A 25,625-nucleotide genomic window follows, 5' to 3' on the forward strand; every position below is an offset into this window, starting at 1 on the left:
GCCTTGGGCTGCACCTGCAAACAGAGCAGGAGCAGAGGCAGTGCAGGACAGTTTTTAACAGCACTCATGGGTCTCTCTGCAGGATTGCCACATACTTGCACCTGCCTCAGTGATTAGTGCCAAGCAAAACAGCCACAAGGACACAGGGGATGGGAAGTGGGATGGAAAGTAAACTGAAGCAGCAATGGCCCCAAGCTCCAGGCAGGGCTGTGGGAGTGCCACCCAGAGCTGAAGACTAACCACAACTCAGCTGCCATCCCACAGCACAGCTGCCCCGTGGGCTCTGTGACCCAGATTCTGCCTACAGGGCAAAACCATTACTGGGTTAGCCAAGCTCAGCTACTACTTTGGGGAAATGGGTGTGATCTGTCATAGATAATCTTTCACTTCCTCTTCCTACAAAATTCATCATCAACAGGAAATCCAAGCTTCGCATGACAGTTCTAAAATTCTTTCCCAGGAAGATGCCAGAACCAAATTAATTATCTACTAACCACAGGTGTATGTGCTTTCCACAAGGAATGGCTTTATTATAAAATAAAATATGACTAGATAATTATTCACTGTGTTGCCCATCAGGCACAGAGGTGCATTTGTGTCTTTTTTTACAAAAACTATGGGGGAAGAACAGGCTTCACTGGCCTTCTGGAATTCACGCACAGCAATTAGTTTATGTATACATGTCTCTGTCCACACACAAAACTTCTGGCATGGCATGGAAATTTCAACTAGAACCTTTGTGGTTAACAAAACCTCATTTGCTTCTGTGGAAAACCAAGCATCCAGGCAGAGCTATTACTTTAATATAAGATCATTAGATGTGGGTTGGTGTGGGTTTTTTTCCTCCTTCCCTCTAGCTGGATCTTTACTACACAAACTCTCTTTTACTAATCCAGATGGTTTTGAGTAGCCAGAACTAAGTGCCATGCCTGTTTGTAAGGTACAGTCTAGCCACACAGTTTTTAATTCTCAGTCTATTGTCTGCTGTCCATTACTTCAGCTCTTGGCAGGAATTTCTGATGTGCAAACAGTCCTTAGAGAACTTGTTCACATAAGATACAATAATGTCACAATTTCTGGAAACCTTCAAGCAGCCCACTATAATCAGGTGGTCATGTTTTCCTAGGACAAACAAGTCTGTTCAGACTTTGTCCTGTGGAATTTCAGGTTGTTTGTACTGTAATCAGCGGTCCTGTTCACTGGACATTTCTGTCCTTTAGCATGTTATGGCCACACCTAACTCCATCTCTAATTACAGCCTGACTAGAACTCAAAAGAGGAGATAAAGTCAGTTTTCCATGTCATCCTCTGTAGCTCCCTTCTACCATTTTTTCGACTTTACATGAAAGTCTAGCATTAGTGTTTGAAATATGCAGATTAATCAGGGAAACTTCAGTATTGTTTATAGGAATCTCAGGTCATTTTAGCACTGTTTTAGTCTCAGTTCTCTCATAAGCCTGGCAGGCATGACTCTCTTCATATTTGCATGTGCTAGGACAAAGGAGCAACAAATCATTCCATTGTGGGTCAGCAAGTGGAACACATGCAATTACTGGACAACACTAATTATATTTTTACTTGAGACACAGAACTGAAAGCAGACTGGATCTTTAAATAAATCCAAATGCTTATATACCAACACCTCTAATTACATGGCATAAGCTTAGAGGCATCTTCAGATACTGAACCTAGAATACTAATTAAATTCATAGCTAAATCCAGGCATTTTTAATGTCTGTTGCTTAGATATATAATTGCCTTTCAGAAATACTTTCTCCTTTATTGAGAAATTACATAATAGACTCTGAGAAAATGCTTTAGCCTTTTTCTTTTGGTTTGCACCCCTCTTCCCCATTCAAGAAGTACATTGCTAGGGCTATTTCAAGCAAAACTTTGCAACTGTAAATTTCTGTGGTCTCACAAAAGCACTAAATAGCATTAGTCTCCCATCTCTTTGTCCATGGCAGACTACATTTCAAGGCATCCAATATGCTGTAAAAGGTTATTTTCTGTTGTCAGCCAGGCAATGAGATTTTTGTGATACTTAATCTTCCTAAATTAACAGTTTGAATATGTCTATCCCCTCCTTTGTTTCAGTCTACATTTTGGTTTAGTAGCTGCTGTTAACACAATACATTTAATCCCAATGCTCACCCACAGCTTTAGACTTTATGTGTAGCACCCTTTTTTCAAACAGCTTTGAAGCAGTTCACCCCAAGTGGTTGGTGGAGGCTCGACTGAGTTTTTTGAGTTTGACTGAGCCAGGTCACTCACATCTGCTAGGCCAGAATAAGAATGTCACTACAGAAGGTTACTATAAACTCCAAATACATTTCAGCAGCACTTTCAAGCAGATGTACTAAGTAAGCCATTTTTAAGCAACTGCTTGCTTGCCTTTGTTTGTCTGACAATGGGAGCTTTTCCAGTTTTTTGTTCCCTCAAGCTCTTGGGCTTATCAGTCCCTATGCTGGAACATGCAGAGCACTAGGATCAGGATGCCAGGTCTTCCCAGCAGTCTCACAGGCTCTCAAAGGCAGGACAGGTGAGAGAAAGATGTTTGATACATCCTCACTGCTGAATGGCACTTAACAACTGGGCAGAAGTGCACTTGAAGCAATCCAGGACAAAAAGGGGAGTTACCCCTCTATAGATAATTTGTGCTAGCCAGTAGGCAACTTCCACAGTGCAACCCTCATCACAGTGCAGGGGTCTTTGGGAAAGCAGGGAGCGCACTTCTAGCCCTGTGTAAGTCAAGAAGATATTGGAAAGGAAAAAAAGAGGGTCTCTGCTGTGCATTAAGTGATCTTGAAGAGAGGTGTAGCAAAAATAATCCAGATGCATTAGAAACCCCAACATACACAAGTGAATTTAGGAACCCTAAGCAAAACAACACTGGAATATGGCTGTCATTTTGTTAAAAACAGCCTTCAGCATGTCTCAAATCCATTTTAGCTCAGGGAGCATTCAGTCAACTCCAACTTGCTGCACAACAGGTCTGTTCAGAACTCATTAGCCTGAACAGCCACACCATGCAAGACAGAAGCTTCTTTCTCCTGTGCCTCAGCTATACTATTATTCATTCCTGGGGTTATCTCAATAAAAATTAGGGCAGTGAAAAGGGATGTTCAGGTTGTAGCTGTGTAACTTTTACCAGCTGCCTTATCAGGGAAGCCAACAAGCTTGCAGGTGAGGGAAAACTTAGAAAAGACATGGGAAAATAAAGAGCTTTCTGCCAGTCAGCTTGATGGAGCTAAAAAGGGCTAAGTTCCCTATTACCTTGCATATCAAAACTTCATTGAACAGGAAGCCTGGAGGCAGGGCAGACCTCAACACCCAATGCACTATGGATGCATGTGCACTGAAGTCAAGGAAGGATGCTTTCTCTCTTCTATAGAGCTCCCTGAAAACTTACCTCCTTTCACTGAGTGCAAGTCAAAAGGATCTGTTTCTTTCTGCACTCCTACACTACTGTAGTGCTCATAACAGTCTTTATTCATCCTTGTTTATTTTTTAGAAAATCCCTACAGATCTAGATGTTTAAAATGAAGCATTAGTTACATGGAATATGTGCCTTTAAAGTCCAGAAGCTGCTGGATATACTGCAAAGGTGGGTTGGGGCCAGGAGTGACCCAGTGACCTCTGCAGGAGATGCTGGTATGGCTGTGAGGCAGTGGTGGGGCAGCAGCAATCATGATCCAACCTTCTCAACATAATTAGCAGGATAGAGTCCAACTTGACCAGTGAGAAGTCGGCCCTTGCACCAGCCCTGCTCATCTTCCTCACTAATCTTCATTAGTTCTTCACCTAAAAGTAAGAACAGTCATTAGGAGGCAGTCTTGAGAAAGGCAGCATGGCATTTTTACCCACCTAAGATGACTTGATAAAAAACAAAAGATTATTGGTCTCAGTCATCACTCTCTTCTCCCCTTATCAAAACCCCTATCATACTGCAGTTTAATCAAAGCCAGAATAACTGATCTCTTCAGTATTTATACTCAGTACTATCATCTTGACTAAGGAACTTCAACAGACCTTCACTACTTCTATTCAGCATCAGAAATCTTTTGTGCCCTATAGTTCTACCTGCTTTTCTCTCCCTAAGGAACATGCTTACAAACCAGAGTGATCAGACAGATCTGACACATTTTTTTCTTTGTGGCCCCTCTGATAGGCAAGTGGGAAGAAAATACAAGAAGCTACTAAGCTCTGGCTGTTAGGACCCAAAATGCCTGTTCGATGATGGAGTGTCTGGTTTGGCCAGTAAGGCATGAAATCAACTGATTTCTCAGACTATGACCAGGAAAGGCTTTTAAAATTCCCACATCTACTTTGGGAAGGGGCAGAAAGATCCCCTCCTTGACCAGTGGAAGGTCATACTTCTGCCAGAGAGGGAGGTCTGACTGCATCAATAGGCACATCCCACATTGGCAGAGCCTCAGAAAGTCACTGCTGTTAAGCTGAAGCCTTAATGGTATGTGTTGCTGAAAGCAGATTCAAAAAGGAGATGACTACAGCTAACAAGTCATACCCCATTTCATCTGCTGAGTGGAAAGAGAGAACCAAGTCAAGTTCTAGAGCACCCATACTGCAAGATCTTTTAAAGCAACAAGTTAGCCTTAGGAAGTTTACTAGTATGGTAACACTGCAGCACAGATACCGGCCTCAGGCGCAAGGCTCTGCTACTGAAGGACTTCAGTGACTTCCAGTGGGTGTGTTTTGGAGAGGTATAGCACAGAGATACCATGTAAAACTCAAAACAAGATAGATCAGAGACACTCCCAAGATCATGATGTCCACTTGAAGATGAGAGGAGGGCACATGCAAACTTAAATTTAACTAAAGGAAGAGAAGAAGACAGGTCTGTTTGCTCCAGCACTCAATCCTCTGCTGCAAGCCAGGATCTCCATTCTCGAGATACCCATTTTGAGCAACAGTTTGCATAGCTGTTTTTTGCCAGCTGACTTCTGCCTTCAGTAGTACATGTCAGTCAGGTGAGCTTCTCCCAAAATATCTATCTTCACATTATTTGAAAAGACAATCCAAAACACCTATGTAATTTTTATATCAATGGTGCAAGAGAGAAACATTTAATAAAGGCTCAAGGCACAATTCAGCATAAATGCCCTAAGGATAGGCAGGGTTTTGCTCTCTGACCAAGGCCTAGACTGTCTCTTTCCATGCGGCCTTACTACCTTCTGGTCTAGAAAAAACTGGATTTCCCATTGTGTCATCCACCTCAAAGGAGCTGGAAGTGGTCAGATCAAGGCAATAATAAATGTCATTTTTCAAGTGGACATGCAATTCTTACAGAGTGTTTCAATCATTCAGTGAGCCCAAGTGAGGACAGTGGAAGGTTAGTAAGAGATTAGTGTTTCTGTACCTGCTTTAAAGCTCAGCTCATCAGCCTCCTGTCCTGTGTAATCATAGAGTGCTCGTACCCGTACACCTGGTACGTTTAGGTCTTCCTCATGCCCATTGGCATCCAGGCACTTCTTGGGAGTGTCCTCATCTGACCACTCCGAAATGTCTTCCTTCCCTCCGCTGTGTGTGTGGAAGGCGAGAAGGGACAAGATGGTTGTTAGTAGATTGATCATGGACCTGAATCATGCACCACCCTGACTCCCCCTGAGACTGCTCTACTATAGGACAGGGTGCAAGAGGCCCAAAAGTCAAGCGAGGGCAAACAGGGAAGAGAGATCCCAGGAGATACTAGATTTTGTTGAAAGCACCCCAGCATTGGAACCCTGAGGGCCAGGAGGATAACTTGCTCTCAACATATTTTTATACACATACACACACACACACTCTTCATGATCTCCTCCTACTCTAGCAGATCTTCTTATACAAGAAAGGCCAGTCCTAACTGGAGAGCCCAGCTGCATCCAGAGTTATTCCAGCCAAGAATAAGACAGAGAGGAAAAGCTGTGTTTTGCATCCTGATGAGATATCTGGAATTATGTTTTCCAAGTCAGGGACAAGAGAAGAGGGGAAGAGCAGCAGAAGACAGGCACCTGGAACCCAAAAAACCCAACAGAGGCTATGTTCCATACTAACTTCACATGGGTTGGTGCCTTCAGGGTGTCATAGAAGAAGCTGTTCTGCTCCTCTTGATAGGAAAACCTGTAGATTGGTAAATAGGGCCCCTGAATCCAATTGACTGTGAAATACAGTAGTGGCCTTGAAAAAATCTCTATATCCCCATTCTTCTTGGTTCACTTTGGATAGAGTCTGCCTTTTAGAACAGGACAGCTACTGGAACAGTAGGATGAGTCTGTTCTGCTTCTCCCTATTCGCCCGGCTTGCTTCCTGGTAAGTGAAGCAGCTATACCCAAACTTGTCAGGTACTACTCAGCACAATACCAGCGAAAAACAGTAAGTATTTGTTACCTTCATTTAGGAAACCACACAAACCCCAACTCTTTTCACCCTGTCTGGAAGGAAGAACTGGGGAAATGCATGCCAGAATCAGACAGCACTAGTCAGACTGGGCTAAATCTTGTCACTAGAAGGATCTTTACCAGGAAGGCATTTTGCGAGGCAGAATGTGCTAGACAAAAAAATCCCAAAAAAACTCTAAAAACAAAACAAACCCAAAGCCAAACAGCTCCCTAAATGGCATTTTCTACATGGCCTTTTCCAGAGTGACACAGGTAAGGCCATAGGCAAGAGACAGGAAATTAAGGAAGAGATTACTCTTACCAATCCAACTCATTCATGTACCTAGGCAGGACTGTACTTTTCCTAACCTGATGTATCCCAGAATTCAGCCTTTACCTTGTCTGCAGAGGGGTCTGTGAGACAACACCATCTCGTGCAGGCAAAATACTGGTCAGAGTGACATCATCAGCCACCTTGCCACTCTTCTCCTTCTTGGTGATTTGCCTCTGTGTTTCGAGAGACCATTCCTGTCCAGGGAAAACCAGTAATACCATCAAAGCCACCCAGATAGAAAAGCTCTGTGCGTCTTTTCTGCCCAATACAAAACAACGGAAGACCAGGTGGTACTTCAGTAGCAGCTGAACTGGTCAGCTCAATAGCCTTGCTGGTATAGCAGGCTCATTTCTGTTGAATCCCAAGGTGCAACAAGAGAGGCTGTGAGAAAATCATCACAGAAAGCTGTCCCACAGCCCTGAGCACCACCTCCTGTTCTCTGACCTTGCAGCTGGATGGCTGGAATATAGCTTGGCAGCCTATGTGTGCCCCTTTGGGCAACAGACAGCTTGCAACACAACAATTTCAGAAGAGCCCAACATCCCGAGTCTGCTGAGCAAAGACATGGTCTTTCCAACACAAAACTAGTAATCGCCAATTTCAGCTGAGCAGCTAATTGTTTGGAAATAGCATTAACACACTCTAGAATGCTACCCCACCTCAAACTGAGGCCAATTCATCGCCATGCCTGGTCCATGAGTGTTGCGCCACCACTTCAGGTCCTCCTGGTTGTCTGCAGCCATGATGACTTGGTGGAGATCCCGATACAATGCATGAAAGCTACAACCAGAACAGGCAGAACCACCAGTAATCAAATCCCTCGGCAGTTTCCCAAAAACCAAGTAGGAAGGAAGAGATTAACCTCATGCACAATTACATAGTATCCTCAATCCCACAGGATTAAGAATGCTAGAGCACCACCTATTCAGCCCTAGGAAAACACAGCCTCCCTTACTGGAGAATCAGCTGGGCAAATGGGACAGGCTTGTTTGGTGTGGCAGTGCCTAACAAGTGCCAGTGCAGCTCATTAAGTGAGCACTGAAATAACTTGGCAAATTCTTGCACATGGACAGGGAGGTAGCTCAGATTTATTGCCTCTAACATAAAAGCGGCACAGAAGATTTTTGGCTGTGCCTGTTACCCCTGTGTAACCTCTGCTTAGGGCAACTAGTGGCCTTACAGGCATTACTTCACAAAAGGTCTCTCTACTAAGGGCAAAATAGGTGGAATAACCATCAATACTAGAAGGCAACAGAGCTACTACATTCCTTAGCCTGGGATTACATATAGCAACGTAAGGCTTTTCATTGGATAGAAATACACACACAGGACAGTACTGGAGAGTAGTGAAAAAGGAAGGGTTCAAAGGCAGAAAATCCTCTCTGGGGAGCCTGGCACTGCCTACAATCACAGACCCCAGCACTGGCCACTCTAAAGAGACCAAATGCCACTTCTAATATACATTTGAAAGGGGGAAAAGTGAGAGTTGGCTGATACAAGCAGCTTTCAGAGACACCAGAACTGGCACCCCTCACCATAGCCTAAGCACTCCAGGCTGGCAGAATTCCCCTCTGCATCAGGACCAGTACCTTTCACTGGTGGAGAGGTTGAGATGCTGGTGCAGATTCAGAAGCATCTCCTTAAAGAAGCACAATCGCTTGCGCTCTGCCTCCTGGCAGCCCTCAAACACTTGCTCCATATCCTCCATGTAGCGGGGATTGTAGCGATTCAATTCTTCCAGCATCTTCTCATATTGATCCTTGCACTGTAGCAGGAACACAGCAGTGGTGAGATGTGTTGCCCTGATGGCAAACAAGTAACAACCCTCCCTATTCTGGCTTGGGATTGATAAATATTTTCCACCCTGCACTGTTGAACAAATACACCAAAGAAATAAGAAATCCCATAGCTGATGTCCCAGTCCATTGCTCTCCTAATATTCTTGCAAGTTTCCTGTTCTTCCTTACTACTCTCTTTCAAACAGGACCTTCCTCTTGTGGACAGACAAATCAGCTATTTTTGGTAGCCAAGTCTTCAGCTCTACAGGCTCCACTCCCTGCCCCAAATCCCCTACACTTTTTTCCTTTTTCAGTTTAAATTTATTTATAAATTAAGATTTTGCCTAACTCCAAGACCAAGATCTTAGTAACTGAAGTCTCAGTCTAGCTTACTAAAGCCTCACATGATGGGATTTCACATCTTCTTACAGGCTTCAGCCAAATCATTTCACTGAGGGACATTACCACCAATGCTTTTTCCTTGAAAGAAGTATCCTTGTGACCCCCATCCATACAACACACACACACACCTTCTCAGCCTCCTGAGTGCACTTCTCTACACGCTCCTGCAGCTTGCGCATCTGCTCCTGTGAGACAGACGAGTCTGCCTTGGCATGGTTCTCCCTTGTATGGGCCGTTTTCTCCTCCTTCCGGGCTGCATGATAGTTTTTCTTAGAAGTCTCCACCTGCAGGAGAAGAGATGCAGAAAAAGTTATGATCCTGTCCACATTGATCCTCCAATGCTGAGAGGAGGCATGTTAATATTTGTTAGAGTCTACAGAAATCTAACAGGAATGCCAGTTCAGCATTTAGTAAACAATGCTTCAGTGTGAAGTGGTACCTTCAAATGATCTCTTTTTCAGTGCTCACCTGCTGTGTAGGAGTAAAAAACCTGTTAGGAAAGTCTTCCCATATGGGAAAGAAATTATAAAACCACGAGAACATGAGATCTTCAAGAAATCCATCCCTCTCTGGGAATTCTCTTACTCTAGCTAACCTAGTTTGCCCGCCCAGTGGCTCTTGAAATCAGGCAGCCAGCTCAATTACCCTTATCTCTCTTTCCCCATTCACACTTTGCTTACATCTTTCATCTTTTTCACCCAGGGTTTCTGGGCCTTGCGGAACCCATCCTCTGCATCCTTTGTTTCCTTGAAGCCTCCAATCATCTGCTTGTGGTAGGCCTCCTTCTGCCAGGCCTTGATCTTATCTGAATCTTCACCAGCCAGGTGGTTCCGGACAGCCAGGTGAATTTCACTGAGTTTGTCTGCAGCTGTTAGGAAGGCATGCCAGGCTTTTTCCAGAGTACCATACTGCGGACCTGCAGGAACAAGCACCGGAGAGGCTCTTATACCTACTGCCCATAGAAGGGAACACAGATTATTTTCCTCATACATCTACCAGTACATAGTCCAACTCTGCCCCATCAAACAAGTCAGCACTGATAGGTCTCCACAGTTCCACCAGGCAGCATCTAGACTGGCTGTTAGAGCCGGATGAGATAGGCATTTCTTTGGGCAGCTTCAACAGTCCCAGACAGTGCCTGCTAGGAGGAGGTTTCTGTAGAAAATTCTCTTCCCAAATCTGGCTTAGGCTTTAGAGCAGAGAGCAACATTTATTCATGACTGAGGCTAGGCTTCTGCTTCACAGACCATAAAGTCCTTTGGGACATCTGTCCCATTGTTTCCTGTTACTTTGTGAGACACTATCAGTTTGAGCACACTGGCACTAAATCACAGCATTAGTAGTTATTCTCAGACTGGAGGAGAAGACAGCAAAGCCATCCTTAAAGTGGGGTATCTCCAGCTTGATTTAAGACATGGACTGCCCAAAGACTTGCCAAACTTAGCACAAAGGTTTTTTGGTTATTTTTAATAACCATGCACATGACAAGAGAACACATCTCCAAGTGAATCAGAGGACTGACTATAAAATCAGGCAAATACACAAAATGATGTCCAAGAAAATTACCCCCTTCCTGGGGAGGGGAAGCCCATCCCTCACAGAAAAAGTGTCACCTCAGTAAGAGATAGCACTCAAAAAGGGAGTGCAATGATTGCTTCCTGTTCCCAGTCTGATATGCCAACTTTACCTCTCTCCACATTGGTCCTCCACTTACGGGACCATTCTGTTAGCTGCTGGGCATAGTTCTTCTCTATCTTGGCTCGCTCCTGGAAGCAGGAGATAAGGTCATTGCAGAGCCGGTAGCCATCATCGACACGTTTCACTGTCCGCTTGTAGTTTCCAGCCTGAAATGTCACACAACATTATTGTTTATACTGTACTGACTTTCACATTCCTTCAGTACAGACAAGAGCAGGCCCATCATTGCACAGGGAGGGAACATGGGCCCTTCTGAAGTCAGCATCTGGGCTCAGACGCTCCTCTGGCAGTCTCAGGCAGATACAGTACTGGAGAGAAGAAGCTGAGATGCTTTGCTTGCTTCTTTCACAGCTCAGATCAATGTCAGCTGAATAAGGAACTCTCATTCCACAGTATCTATGGAAGAAAGACTCACTACTCCCCTACAGTAACACACAGCATGGCACTGAACCTTCCCATAGTTCCTCCCTTCCACTCCTCAAGGGCATCATGTCACCACAGACCTGCAACTCAACCCAATTTCACCAGTGGGTGGCAAGATGACACTCCTACCTCCCTCACACTCCAATTATCCTTCCTTACCTCCCAGAAACTGCCCCCAGGAGCCTCCCCGCCAGCATCATCTTCTGATGACATCACCCTCTTTTTCTTGCAGCAGAGAATGTTTGCAGATTTCAGTTAACCTGAGAAGAGAGAAAAGTGATTTCCATCACAGCACTAGCTGAGCCTTTGCAGACAGCATAGTTCATGACTCTTGGAGCTGGAGGAGCCCAACTTGCTGCCCTGCAGTCAAGTACTGTCATCAGTGCCCTTGTAGCTGCAGATGGCAAGGTCCAGCAGAGATACACAGGGCTGAACCGGCCTCCTCCCTCCCTGAAGACAAGAGGCCTCCTTGGTAGGCTTGGAACACATTGGGAAAGGATGTTGCAGAAGACAATATTGCCAAACCTTGGCTGTGCAGATACTGGACATGCTCATGAATCCAACACTCTTCAGCAGCACCAAATACTTCTGCAGAGGTTCTGTTCTTAACCAAGGCCTTCAAGAGGGTAACAGAAACTGAGATAGCTAAGGCTATTTAAAATCTGCCTTGAAAGACTTTATTTAAAGTCTTGTGTCAATGGAGATGACTCCAGCTTCCCAGTGTGACTCAGGATTACAACAACTGACTGGGAAAAACAAGGCTGAGCAGTCAGCAGGCAGGCATGTCTTGAATGGGGAGGAGCCCCATAAGCTGCCCACCAGCTGAACTGTGCTCGAGCAGAAGTACAGAAATGTGCCCAGCCAAATGGCAGCACAGCACATCTGCCTGTTACCAAGCAGCACTGCTTCTCTAGAAACATGCCTGCACAGCTGCTTTCACTACACTCACTGCATTAGGCTCAAAATCTGGACTGGAATGTAAAAGGTTCCTCTCATTCTCTACTATCTCAGAACTTCTGCCCTGTGCTAGCCTGCACTGCCAGTTTGTTCCTGATGTGGTACAAAGCCATGAATTCCTTAGGGAGAGGTTCAGGATTGTTCTTGTGCAAGAATGAGAGAAGGAGTAACAGGACCCAAGCCCAGTCACTTGCTGACAAACCCAGTTCTTTTTGGACAAGCCCAGGTTAATGCATGGCCTTTGCTGCCACTTCTCCTCTTGCACATTCCTAGTTATAAAAAGCTTTCCTCACACCCCAGAGAGGTATCTGCTCATTCTGCCAGCCCACAGAGCACACAGCAGAGAAGATCAGGTCAAGAGTCAACATCTCCCACCTCATACAAATCCTTCTTGATGGCATGAGCCACACAGTCAAGCACCCCAACCCAGACTTCAGGAATTTCTGACTTTTGACTGTGCCCAGTGTCACCCCATGGAGTATGTCAGAAGTAAATTAATGATGTTCTTCTGGCATTCTTCAGATGGCTAGAAATGCTGAATTCCAGTCACTGAAGCAACTTGTTAAATGGGATATGACATTCAGGTACACAAACCTTGAAAATGCCACCAGCTGTCTTTGTCCTCCCTCCCCACCATTTGTCATCTGACTGCAAAACCATCTTACAGCCTCCAGGGTATGCAACTCTACTCCTGGCCCCAGTAACTACATACCTGAAAGCTGAAAGCGAGATACCGCAGGGGAGCAGTGGGAAGCTGGCAAATGTGTCTCAAGCTCTTCTTTCAGATTCTGAAAAAAGACTGGAGGAGACAGAGATGGACACGGTCAGACACTCCTTCACAGGGATGATGCCTGTTCTAATGCACACAAAGGGGTGTCCCTTTTCTACCAACCACTTAGGAGGGGCACCCTCTGATATAGCAGCTGCACCCACTGTGCCTTCCGAGATGCCAGATGCCATGTTCCAACACGTAGGAGAGATGCCAAATCCTTGTGTCACAAGATCTAGCCCCAGAGAGCATTAAAATAGAAACACTGGGGTGGCTGACAGCACTTTTCTGCAGGAAAGGTAGCATCACAACAGCTGAGCACAGGGAACAGCTTGGGCCAGAAAGGCCTAAAATAAGCACCCAAGAACCCCACATGGGGCGTGGTCCCCCTCACTGGACAGTGCCCAGTTTAGCAAACCCCACCGCCTTTATGCCCTCGCTGCATATACTTTTACACATAGCTGCCTTTGGGAGAAAGAAAGAAGGACACACACATACCTTCTCCAGTCTCTCAACTAAAGACGAAGACTTATACACAAGTCAAAGAACTTGATAACTCTACATAAAGAAAAAAAGAAAAAGCCACTAAAACTCACCAGAATGCATATTCTGGTCTACAGTCCCTTTAGTACAAGAGCACCTAGCACTGCACTGGTAGGATGTAGCCCTCTAGCAGGGAGCTTTTCTGTCCCTTGCTTCTGTAAGCGGTTCCAATCACATTCTCAGAAATACTTTATTTTGCTATATGATAGTGGTCAAGTAATGGTCATCAGCTTTCCACAGAGCAAAGACAAGTAAAAGGTCTGCAAAGGCTAAGAGAATCAAGGGCAGAATAAGATATTTTTGTTTATCTCACCTTTACATCCCTGGGGATTTACCTCAATCTAAAAGGTTTATTTATTAAAAAAAAAAAAAAAAACAGACAAAAATAGCAAAAAACCTCAACTATGGCCAAGCAAAAAAATCCCTTCTCAGTCTCCAGTATGCACTCAGCTGAGGCTGGAAGGTTTAGGGCAGTTGAGAGCAGAAACTGCAAAACATGGAAGTGGGATTTTTAGCCAGATGGTAAGACCATTTTTGAGAAGAAGTGAAAGAAGATAGGGAAAGAGAAGGAAGGAAAGAAAAGCAGACTGGGTTATTGCAAACTAATGACTTTTGGTGAAGAAGGGAAGGCAAGAGGTGAGGGGGAAGAGTTGTGACTCTGAGTCGTCCATGTCACTGGATAAAAAGTTAAAGCTTCCAGTAGTCCCCAATAAAACCAGAATAAATATTCCTGAAATTGCTATGATTAAAAAAAAAAAAACAACTTTGTGAAGGTGTATAAAAGTGTATTTAAAACTCATCCTTTCTTTCTCCTGATGAAGACATAGATCAATTATACATGTATACATGACAAATGAATGCTGTATCACTTTTTCCGCACTACTCCCCCATCCCCACTTTATCAGGAAGCAATGAATCACAAACATGCCTTCCATCTCTGGTTTCCAATTCAGGCTTACTACATGGTACTAGAATTTAGAGGGTAAATGTGGAAAGCTGTTGTATGGCAGTATATGGTTGTCCATTTGAGGGACAGTCAAGCTAAGCAAACATCCCAAACCCTGAATCCATTCTTTCTGCATTTTCCATGTTAGAATTTTAGTCACACCTGCTTGCTTTCTCAGGAGTCACCAACTCAAATAACCAGATTTACTATCACTAAATGGCTCTGAAATATAATAGTAGCTGTGCTGGATCAGACTAAGGTTTGTCACGCCCTCATAGCTTTTCTAGACTGCAGCCAAAAGGAGATACTTTCCTTCACTTTGACTACAGAGCAAGCATACATGACGCCTCCCTGCACGCTCTCCAAGCCTCTAACCACTTGCTGACAGGAACTTCCCTGAGCTGGATGTGCCCCCTGTGAATAAGCACTCAACAGATTTGTCTTCCATTAATTTCTTCAACCTACTTTTGAATTCATATGATTTTTTAGCATCTGTAATATCATGTGGTAAATATGCCACAGCTAACGGCTTTACTGTAGTCATCAACACAGTAGCCGGGGGGGGATACAATGAAGTGGTATAATATTTCTACAGGCTAATCTCCATGATCTGAGTAAGCAGTCAGTTGAGTACATATTTCCATAGCAGTTGTATAGTCTTTATAAAAATCCAGAAAAATCCAGCTTGGTAGAAGCAAAAAGGTCAAAGAACAAGAACAACCCTTTCCTGCTGGGCTTTTTCTGGACTTTACATACTTCATGAGCCCATGTCAGTCAGCAGATCAAATTGGATCTGCATGCAGACATAGGGAACGTACTTAGTACTTGCACAGAGGGGCTGAAAAGAACAGCTGCTGCTGTCACCCTGAGCAAGCCCTAGACAAGCAAGCAGATTGCCAATCCACCCCTTCATGCCGATCTATTCCTGAAATACCACATGATGTGAGCCACTAAGTGTTTGAGACCAGGGAAAACCCATGTTTGACGGGTAAGGTAAATACATGTGCCAAAGCCTGGACATTGTTTTACAGCAAAATAAAGATGACAGGGATGGACATGGACAGCCTTGTTTAGCAAGAGCCACCAAATGATTCAGGAGGGCTGGCAGAGCCTGTACAGTATAAGCAATGTAGCTGGAGTTATATTGGATCAACTAGAGTTTTATGTGGGCCAGTACCACATACAAGACTCCTCCTGATTCCACTGCCACCTCTTCTAAGAGGAGGCTATCTAGCAACAAATCATATTTGCAGGGCAAAGGAATGTTTATGCCTATCTTCCCACCTTTATTTATCAGCTCTCACAGTTAAGAGCTAATTAAGACTTCACAGCAGCTCCTGCAAGAGGTCTCTGAAAAAGATGGAGTGACTACACTGTTATTCATTTCATACCTCCAGAGGATTTCCAATAAAGGCATCACAGACACCACTACAACCAGCAACATCAGGCAAACTGAACCATGTAAATGACAGCTACAACTATTTCAGCTTGCTGTGTTAGAAAAGATACCTCCCTTCTCATGCCTACCTGCTCTCACTTAGGAGCCAACATAATTATTAGGCCACACCTGCTATCAACTCCCTATTAAGTTATCAAAAAATGCTTCTTGTTCTTTAGCTGCAGAAAGATGGAATGGCTCATGACTGGCACACTGGTACTGAGCTCCACTCAGGAAAATACCTGAGGGCTCATTGTGATAGAGCTGTTTCTACCTTTAAGCCATGTTGTTATTCTCACTTGTGATCCAGTCAGGGATGCATCTCAGAGCACAGATCCCTGCCCTCAGATCAAGGTGTCAGGCTAAAACATTCTCTTTCAAAAATATGTGAAACCCATTACGCATTGTAGGGTGTGCCTTGTTGCTTCATGCTTTCACAGCATCTGTGCAACAGGGTCCTGATCCACATAGAAAAACTTCTAGATGCAAAAGTAATAATAGCTCTTGTCCATTGAAAGCTTTCCCTCAGGCAGGTAAACCACAGAAATTCTCTTCCATCTCTACCACATTCCAATACTTCCAGCCTCCAAATGCCCAAGGCACCATGTCTATGCGCTGCTTGACTGCCTCCTGAGAATTCTTATGAGCAACTGTTTTCTTAAGTTCCCCAAGATCAAACCTCTGAACTCTACAAAGGCTCAAAGGGCTGCAGCCCTGCAGGAATTAATCCACACAAAGTTTGTATATTGTACCAGAGAAGGCCTTCTGCCCAACTCCTCTTCCCTTTCCCAACTACAAGAGCAAATGCTGGATACAGACAGACACATGTAGGGACAAATTGAGTTACATTTATCTAGTAAGTGAGACTTTGGTGAAGACACACTTTCATTGTGGATCAATTTCTATATAGGTGCTAAAGCCAAGCTAAGCAAAAGTTTTAATCAGTGCTACAAAATAATTTCCACCTAAAGACAAACTACTACCAGAAAGGAGGAATTTGATACTTTCTGCAACCAATTTGTTTGATTCCCCGGTCATTTTTCTGTACAGCACACAGTGGTCAAGGCATTCTTTTCCCTCCAAAAATATTGGCACTCTGGTATAGGTTGCAGATAAATGTTTCAATCAAAAAGATGGCAGCCCCCTTTCTCTTACAGAATTACTTTTTTTTCCTTCTAACTTGTCAGAATGAAACTAGAGAACTGAAGCCAGAAGATTCCTTGTCACTCCAGCAGTGTAACAAACTTGATTATTGTTGGTACAGCAGAGCTAAGAAGGTCCTCAACAGAGAGAATGAAATGGGGCATGGGACAGGGTGTCCTTTCCAGACTCCCCAGCTCTGGAACTGCACATCCAATAGCTCTGCACCAATAACTGGGATGATGTCCAGTAATGTGCTTTCCACTGCCATTATGCAGGAGGTCTGGTATTTATAGGCATACTCACCTTTCTGAAGAGGGGACAGTTCTTGTCTACTGCTAGAAAGAATGCCAAGTAACACAAAGATCTCCCAAAACTTCCCTTAGATGCATTTATCTCATTGCAGCATCACGCCCTCAGCAGTCACCTGACTGGGAAAGAGACTAAGCCAGTGTTTTCCAGCCTCTCCCTAAGGACTGAAGCCTGCCAGGGCTGTCTAATACAGTTTCAAACAAGATTTCAGCTCCTTTCTGCAGCCAGGGAGAGGTCAGAGAGACACCAGGCAGAACAGTAACTACACACATAGGTCACTTCAGCTCTGTGCAAGCCTGTAACAGAAGCCCATCTCCCAGCCCATGATTGTCTAGAGATTGTGTGGTTGTCCACTAGCAAAATTCTCAATGATTATACCAAAGTACTAAAACACAGACAAGATTGAAGGGTTGACCCCTGAGTCCAGACCACAGCTTCTTTAGCTTAGTCTTCACATTCAGATCAAGTTAATGTACCAATGACAGACACTCCCCATGTGCCACTCCAAGCTGTTTTTGAAGTGTTCATGCAGAACTCAATTTTTTCTACTATTAGCTATTCCCTGTCAGCAGCCAAGGCTACAGGACAGGCTTCTACTAATACATTGCTGCTGATCTAAGGGTTAAGATTCCTGGCTGACGTAGCTTTACCAGACAGAAACTGTTTTACCAATAAAAGGAAAATAATCTGATTTTATTTCCAATATGATGCAGAGGATCTTTAATATCACAGGAACACAGATCTACTCTGGTTAACATGACAGTATGAGACAATGCTAATGAAGGAATGTAGTGGGCTATCAAGGTACATGTAACATTTTCTTCCCAGTTATTCTTTTTATTAAAATAAATTACAATCTCAAATACAGAGCTGAAGGAGGGAAAAAGCCAGTGCCAAACCATTGTGTATGTACCATACTCACACAGGGCAATAGGCTATGTTCATCTTTATTCAAAATGGTTGCTGGAATAATTTAAACATGTATGTTGTGTCTAGGTGTTTAGCAGCTGCAGCTGACAATTTAGTAAGAAGCCACACATACAAGTTACAAGGAACAGCACAACCCTAGCTGCTTTTCTTAGACCTATGAACAGTATCATTCCCGTTCCACTCCTTAGTCACAGCATGCTCACTTTCTAGCTCTCACACTCTGTCTTACCACTCTCTCGGGGCAAGGTTTTAACCCAGGCAGAAATGGAGAACATGTACTTGCTACTGTCCCATTCCCTGGCCTCTTCATTTGTTTGATTCTATGCTGGATATTTCCCAGGGTACTTCCCACCCTGCTGCATCAGTCTCTGCAAGCAAACACCAACCACATGCACTTCCCTGCTCATCAGATGGCACCCCAAACAAGTTGAAGTTCTTTCTTCCTAAATCACTGATAAACAGGTGTCTAAAGCTCTAGTCAAAGCTAGTATAACCCTCCTCAGCAGTCTCAATCCACACCGAATGCAAACATTTTCCAGGATTTAATCTACATCTTACCTGGTAATGTTTTTTCTGCACTTATTAACTGGGAGGATCAATAGTCCATTCTGTAACACAGCTGCCTGGAATTTAGTAAGATAAGTTATTGTAGTAGCAGGTTGGACCAGTCTATCCTCTCCAACTAGGCTTGGAGTTAGAAGTTTGATTTGTTGGAATCTTTATGTGAACAACACCGATCCAAACAGAATAAAATGCCCTGGACTCATCTAATGCTGAGTAAAGAAGGCAGAAATAATGGGAAGTAGTGATCAGGGGTGTTTCCTGTGGTTGTGGATGGGGAGCAGGTAGGGAGGCAAACTCCACTAAGTTCCTGCCACTGGAATAGTCTCCTGTGATTGAATCACCTTGCAATGCCAAGAGCAGGGATCAAGTTTACATGAATGCATTAGGAAGTCCTAAAGAAGCAGACTGCACTTAATGCAGTCAAACAAACTTTGTAGGAGCCATAAGCCAGTTAGGTCCATTCTAACAATGAGCTTCTGATGGTTTCTTGCTTCACTAGACTGCACAGCAGTCAGAAGTCTCCAGCCTTCTCTGCTCCCTTCTCCCACTTGGAAACCACAGTGAGTTTTTAACTCATCTGCAGTTCTGCAGCTTCTGGGTTTTCTTTACAAATAGTTGTCTTTTCCACTGGCTGCTTTTTGAGAAAGGGGAAAGGGAGATAAGAGTTGGAAGAAATTTGTCCTTCAGACCAAGTGTGTGATAATCATGTGGCCAATTATTTCAAAGTATTGCATTTCTTTATCTATGGCTGCATCAAATGGGTTTCTGGTTTTACATGGTAAAAGCTGATTTACTAAAACTGCTTATTATGTGAATACTTTCCTTCCAAATATTCATATAATGGAGACAAAAACATTAAAGATCATCCTCAAGGCATTTCTGAAGTTCATCCAGTTCTCTGCAGAGTTTTGAGTCCCCAAACAGTCTGTTAAAGGGAGTGCAACCAACTCCTTGACTTGAGAGCTGAATAAGATAAAAATGAGTGCTAGGGCATCTCTTATGATAAAGAAGAATGAGGTTAAAGTATCACACCCATTGCTTCTGTTCCAGGTGTGACCAGTTCCTCCACTTTGACACCAAGGCTCTTTTTATACCTTTTGTTACCAGAGCTAGGTTTATTCTGCAGGAAAATCTAAACAGCATAAAGACAGCTGCAACTAAAGGCAGATTTCAACACCATGTAAACTGGAAGGACTGTAGAGTAGCTTTTACACAGAGTCATTTTGCCTATTTTTTTATGGGACCAGGCGTGAAACAAAAGCATCATTTGCTCTGTGGACTGGAGAGAACTTATATTCCCTCTCCAGCATCTCCTGGTTCAAGAAGAGTTTGGCAGATCAGCCACTTTGGAAGTACTCCACTTCTAAACATTTTCATGCACCTTTCTGACACACTTCCCAGAGATACACACAAGGTAACAAGGTTGAAGTAGGAAATCCATTAGGAACTGGCCTGCACTGTGGAGATTCGTACTTCATTGAATCATAGAATGGTTTGGGTTGGAAGGAACCACAAATATCATCTGTGCCTATCTCCATGGGCTTGGACACCACCCATTAGACCAGGTTGTTCAAAAGTCCATCCAACCTGGCCTTGAACACTACCAGGGATGGGATATCCACAACTTCTCTAGCAACCCTTTAAGTAAAGAATGTCTTCATAACATCTAAATTTCTTGTCTAGCTTGAAAGCATTCCCCCTTGTCCGATCACCATCTGCCCATGCAAGAAGTTGCTCTCCCTCTTTATATAAAGCTCCTTTTAAGTACTGAAAGGCTTAAATCCTTCTACTGGAAGGCCACAAATACTTCACACATTCTTCTTGAAGTTCATTGCCCTGCATGTCATGGAGCAACTTTTATCTGCTTTCATAGTATCTGCATAGAATCCACTCCTTAGTATCAGTAGTGCCTCTTAAAATAAGTTTTTGGATCTCAGGCTGGAAACCAGAACTATTAAGACTTCATATCCTAAATTTTATTCAAAATACTTTAGAAGAATACAGGCAAACAGGGCAGTCAGCCCAAAGTGCACACGTGACAGGACAGATTTTAATGTTCAGCATCACTGGAATTTCATTTGCTTTCTCAGTCCACTGCCCAAAGGAATGATTTCAGTTTCTGGTCCTCAAGATTCAACCTGACATGTGAGAAAAGAACACTGGAAGGCTTTTTAAAAAAACCACAAGCATAACAAAGCAACCTAGTGGGCTTTATTTCCCTACAATACTTCCTGAAGCAGCTCAAAACCCTAACTGTTTGCTTGCATTGGAGTCGAAGCCTGCTGGAGTCAACAGCAAGGTTTCCCATGGGTTACCATAGCTCACCAGTCCTCATCCAAGGCAGAGCTGACTGAAAACATCAAGAAGCAGAAGTAAATACCTGTAATCATTCAAGAAGTGAAATATACTGCATCTTCTCTCAATCCTCCATGAAAGCTTCTTGCCCTTGTCAGAAAAGGCAGCAAGGCCACTTCAGAGCTCTGCACAGCAGTACTGCAGCTGGTGCAGCTCAGCACTCTCAGGAGTGGGAGAGGTTTGGCTCAGCAGCAGGGGTACTGTACTGAGGGATGGCAGCAACTTACTACCAACAGCAAATCACCCGTAGGTAACTGAAAGGACTATGTCCCTGAGAACCCAGAAGGTAAGTACTGTATCTTCCTGCAAACAGGAGAGACACAGCTTGGGCAACCTCACAGTAGGGGCAGGACTGAGGAGGCTGAAGACTTGCCAGCACTGTTACTTATGGGTTGCCTGCAGCAATTCTAACTCCTCTAGCCTGGAAAAACTTAGTTGCAATAAACAGTCCTACCACAGTCAGCTATTAAGAGAGCATAAAATCCTATACAAACCTAATGCTTCTGGATCCAGGCCCCTGGTACCATGGAGACCTCTCACATGCCTTTTCAACAAACTGCAGTGCCCAGTGGCAATCACTAGATTTAACACACAAATTCCAACTATCCCAAGTCTTAAAGGCTCATTCCCATCATCCCATTCACAGCAAGGAGAAACCAGTGAACGCTCAAATGTGATTAGGATGCCAGTCACATTTACTGCCTTATAGCAGTGCCCAGCTTCAACCCACATTTCAGCACAAAGGAATTGAAACTAATGTACTGGTCATTGAAACAAAGCTGGATGATTACAGCAGAGGATGCACCACGTTCTTTGTACAACATTTTCCTTTGTGCTGCTGGAAAAACTTGTGCCCAGATAGTGAAGAGTGCATTTTGATGTTAAATTACAGTGACCACCATGCTGGAAGGTAGCAGCAAAAAGCTACCACTTGAACAGCTTAACTGCTTCAAGGATGCCAAATTCTGTTGTAATTCTTCAAAGAGCAAAATCCTAAGTTCTTCGTGAAAATTTCCAGATACAGTAGTCACTGTTTTCTGACCCATCCACTAAAGTCTTAGACTAAAATATTAAGGTTTTTTTTAAATCTATCTGTCACAGTTGCCTCTCACAGAGTACCCTCTACACCCATTGCACTGAGTAACTAGCGATAAAACAGCTTGCCTGATCACAAAGTCTGTTTTAAAAAGATAAGAGCTCCTTAAAGGGCTTAAACAGCTCTCATATTGTTCAGCCATTTCCCCATAAACTCTCAAAAGCAGCCCAAATTCACAGATCACTGATCAGCTGATGGCAAAAACACAGGCAGTTTATTAATGCTCTCTGATCAAGAGTATAGCTTTTTCCACTCAGGCTACAAGCAGATACTTTTAGCTTTTGAGGTCCCCAGTTCAATCCCTGGATGCCAGCCATGACAGACCAAATGATTCAAACAATAACTGAATAATCTCCACTCTTGAGATGGTCAGAATAAAGAATATGCAGTATTTGCCATGCTTGCTGATATCATGAGTTCTGACAGAAGCTCACATCACCCTGTTGTGGTGGTAGAGACATTCTTACAGCTTTGCATCTCCTAAGAAGTCCCATTATTGTGTTACTGTGTGTATATATATATATATATATTATTACATTATTGTATTATATATACATTATATATAGATATATAATTGTACTTTTTATATATATATGCATGTGTGTGTGTAAATATACATTGATTCTCCAATACATATTTATTTTCTTTTTGTTGGAAATTCATGATCACCCAGGGAAAGCCCAGAAGATTCAGGCTAAGTTTTGTAAAATCCACGAAAACCTAAAATGACTAAAAGCGCCAGTCATTATCCTGTGAAGAAATTTATTTGGGTCCATAAAATATGCAGGCTTTTATGACTTGGTTATACTTGGAGGGGCTGGTTGCACTGACCTGCAGCATTTTGGCACAGTCCAGCCACACACAAGCCTATTCACTTGTTGACATTTGAGAATAGACTTCCAGGTAGGCAGTTGTTCTCAGCCCTATACATGGGTGACACTCTGAAGTTACTGCTTTTTGCAGCCTGAAAAGAAGACAGTCTTCACCTGAACAAGTGCAGGCAAGCCAGAGAAGCTCAAACACACAGACCAGAAGAAAAAAATTAAAAAGCCAGTAAAGCAATACAATGGACCAGGCACAGAATAGGGAAGGCAGCAGGCAGCTGATCATGCTCACACATTCATTCTGTTCCAAGCTGCAACTCAAAGGACAATCGAGTAAATATTTTAGGGAACTTCTAGAGAAATACCATTAATTACACAAAACACTATCAAAGCAGACTCCATCTCACAGAAAGCACATTGTGGACTTCAGAGAAAGGTGAATCCTTGCATGAAAGAATGTGCCCAGTTACGCAACTCATGGGGAGAAGCTCCACTTTGACTCCACCCAAAGACCAGCTCACACCTGCATCACAGAGTATCTGGACCCTGTCATTTTAGCCCACACATTGCAGTTGTGCATTCTGCTCTCATTCCTTCCCAAGAATGACTTGAGTCACCCACTGTAAGGCTTAGTGACACTTCAATTCCAGGGTGCAGTGAGAGGCTCTGCTTTGGTTCTGTACTGCAATCAATTACCATCATATCAGAAATTCCTTTGTGCAAATTAGACCGGCAGCTGATTTGAAGGGGAGAGAAGTCCATTTCCAGTTTCAGGAAATAAGGAGCACCAGTTCTATAAGGACGGTCCAAGAGTGAACAAAAAGGCCAGACTACTTCCTAGGGCCACAAACAAGTGTCTGGTGGTGGTCAGCTAACGTTGCCTGCCCCACCAAGCCCTGAGCCTTCTTGCATACCTGAAGAACTGAAGCAAGGAAAGAACACATAGTTGGCACAGAAAGTGGTGGAACAAGTTAATGCGTTTGTGCCATGCTCACTTATCGATAGCTTTAGAGACCATGGAACCCTCCTCCCATGCCCAGTGACAAATCAGACTGTCTTCTCAAGCACTGGATATTCAGGCACATTAATACCCTCCCTGTTTATCAGCTTTCTCCTGCCCTAGGCTGGAGAGGACACGGTAACCCCAGCAGCCTACGAGGGGCCCGGTGACACGGCCACAGGCAGCACCCCTGGGTGCCTGCCCCTCGCCCTCCCCTCCCTGCTGTTGGCAGCCACAAGAGAGGAAGAGGACGAACAAGGACACCTTGTTCGGTCTCGTGTACCGAACTTCTCCAGTCAGCTGTCCGGAGTCCGGTTCACAGTCCGGCAACACGGACGCCGGAGACAAGGGACTGCAGCCCCGCGAGCACGGGCCCCGGCGCGGCCCCTTTCCCGGGGGGTCCTGGGAAGCCGCTTTATCCCCACTCTGCACAGCGCTGCCAGCGCCCGCGGCTCCGGTTTCAGAGTGGGAAGCGGCTCTGCGCGGATCCGGCACAAAGAGGCCCCTGTCCCCGCGGCGGAGCGGAGGCGCGGGCTCCGGAGGGAGGGAGGGAGGGAACGCCTCGGCAGCCCCCAGTGACGGGGCGGTGGCAGCGGGCCGGCCCCAGGAGGCCGGCGGCGGGGCACCCGGCGAAGCTTAGGGACGCGAAGGCAGTGAAACTCCGGCAAGAGCTTCCCCAGCCCCTCGCGACCAACCCGCCGGGACCACAGCCCCGCCGCCCTTCCCAGCACCGCACGCCGCCGCTCCCGCACCTACCGGGGGTCTCCGCTGCGCCTCCAGACGAACCGCGCCGAGCCGCCTCCCAGTCCCCTCCTGCCCACAGCCAGCGCCCAGCCGGGTACCGCCTCCCCCACCCGCCCCCTTTCCATGAGGAAACTTTTCCCTCGCAGTTGCCAGCGCGTCCCGAGACACGCTGCTCGCCGCGGGAAGGCGGCGCCGGGACCGGGACGGGCTCCGCCGCCAGGACCCCCAGCACCCCGCAGGGCACAGGTCCGAAAAGGCGGCGGGCCCGCGGAGCGAAGCCCACAGCAGCGAGCCCGCCGCTTACCTCGCAGGCGGCGCGGCGGGACGCTCAGCGGGCAGCGGCCACCTCGGGGAGGGGCCGGCTGAGCCCTCCCCCTACTTCAGCCGCGGGACTCGGGGGTCCCGCCCCGCCTCCAGCGGCTCCCGCGGGGCGGGCCCGCGCTCGGGCTGCTCCGATGGCAGCGACGGAGCCGCTCCAGCACAGCTCCCGCCTCCCGCCCCCGCCGCCCGGCCCTTGATCCAATTAACGGGAGCGGGCTCTGCCCAGGCAGGTGGGGTCGGCAGAGGTGCCGGGAGGGCAGCGCCGGCTCCCGTTGTCGTTCTCCCCTACCTCCACGTTGGGAAGGGCTGCAGCTGTGGGATGCGGAGGGGACTGAGGGAAATCGGCCTGGCTGGGATCCCCCTCGTGGCGGGGTCGGGAGGGAGACAGCTCTGGGAGGAGCTGCCCACTCGGCCCAGCCCCGAGTTCGGCTCCTGTCCGTGAGTTCGTTCATCTGTGTGCTGTACCGGCCAGCTGACGTGCAGGGCTTGGAGCCCCCCTGCTGTTGGAGCAGGAGGTTCCCCAAGGCTGATTTCCACCCAAGTGAAGTGCTGTGGTCTCTCGTGTGAGAGTGGCATGGGTCACTCTCCCTGGGCTTAGAGGGTGGCATCAGTTCACCTTGGCATCCGTCTTTCTCGTTCAGCCCGATCTTGCAAACTGCTTTCAGTCACTCTTC

General features: G+C 45.4%; 1 protein-coding gene across 5 annotated transcripts; it reads right to left on the reverse strand.

Moving 5' to 3' along the window:
* Positions 1-500: 500 nt before the first annotated feature.
* On the reverse strand, positions 501-25,048 carry PACSIN3 (protein kinase C and casein kinase substrate in neurons 3). 5 transcript variants are annotated; one of them, XM_021533333.2, is made up of 13 exons: positions 24,935-24,957; positions 18,606-18,670; positions 12,682-12,768; positions 11,172-11,272; positions 10,579-10,735; positions 9,572-9,807; positions 9,020-9,175; positions 8,301-8,476; positions 7,371-7,491; positions 6,775-6,905; positions 6,055-6,120; positions 5,381-5,541; positions 501-3,804 (listed from the first exon to the last, which is right to left on the reverse strand). In XM_021533333.2, exons 4-13 carry the CDS (start codon positions 11,223-11,225, stop codon positions 3,689-3,691), a joined length of 1,374 nt encoding a protein of 457 aa, XP_021389008.1. In that variant the 5' UTR covers positions 11,226-11,272; positions 12,682-12,768; positions 18,606-18,670; positions 24,935-24,957; the 3' UTR covers positions 501-3,688. The 5 variants fall into 5 exon arrangements, with proteins under 5 accessions (XP_021389008.1, XP_021389009.1, XP_021389007.1 ...); XM_021533334.2 differs by lacking the exon at positions 24,935-24,957 and adding an exon at positions 22,894-23,026; XM_021533332.2 differs by lacking the exon at positions 18,606-18,670 and having other exon boundaries at positions 24,935-25,048.
* Between the last annotated feature and the right edge of the window lie 577 nt (positions 25,049-25,625).

Source organism: Lonchura striata, chromosome 6 (assembly GCF_046129695.1).
Source record: "Lonchura striata isolate bLonStr1 chromosome 6, bLonStr1.mat, whole genome shotgun sequence".
NCBI classification, from domain to species: domain Eukaryota; kingdom Metazoa; phylum Chordata; class Aves; order Passeriformes; family Estrildidae; genus Lonchura; species Lonchura striata.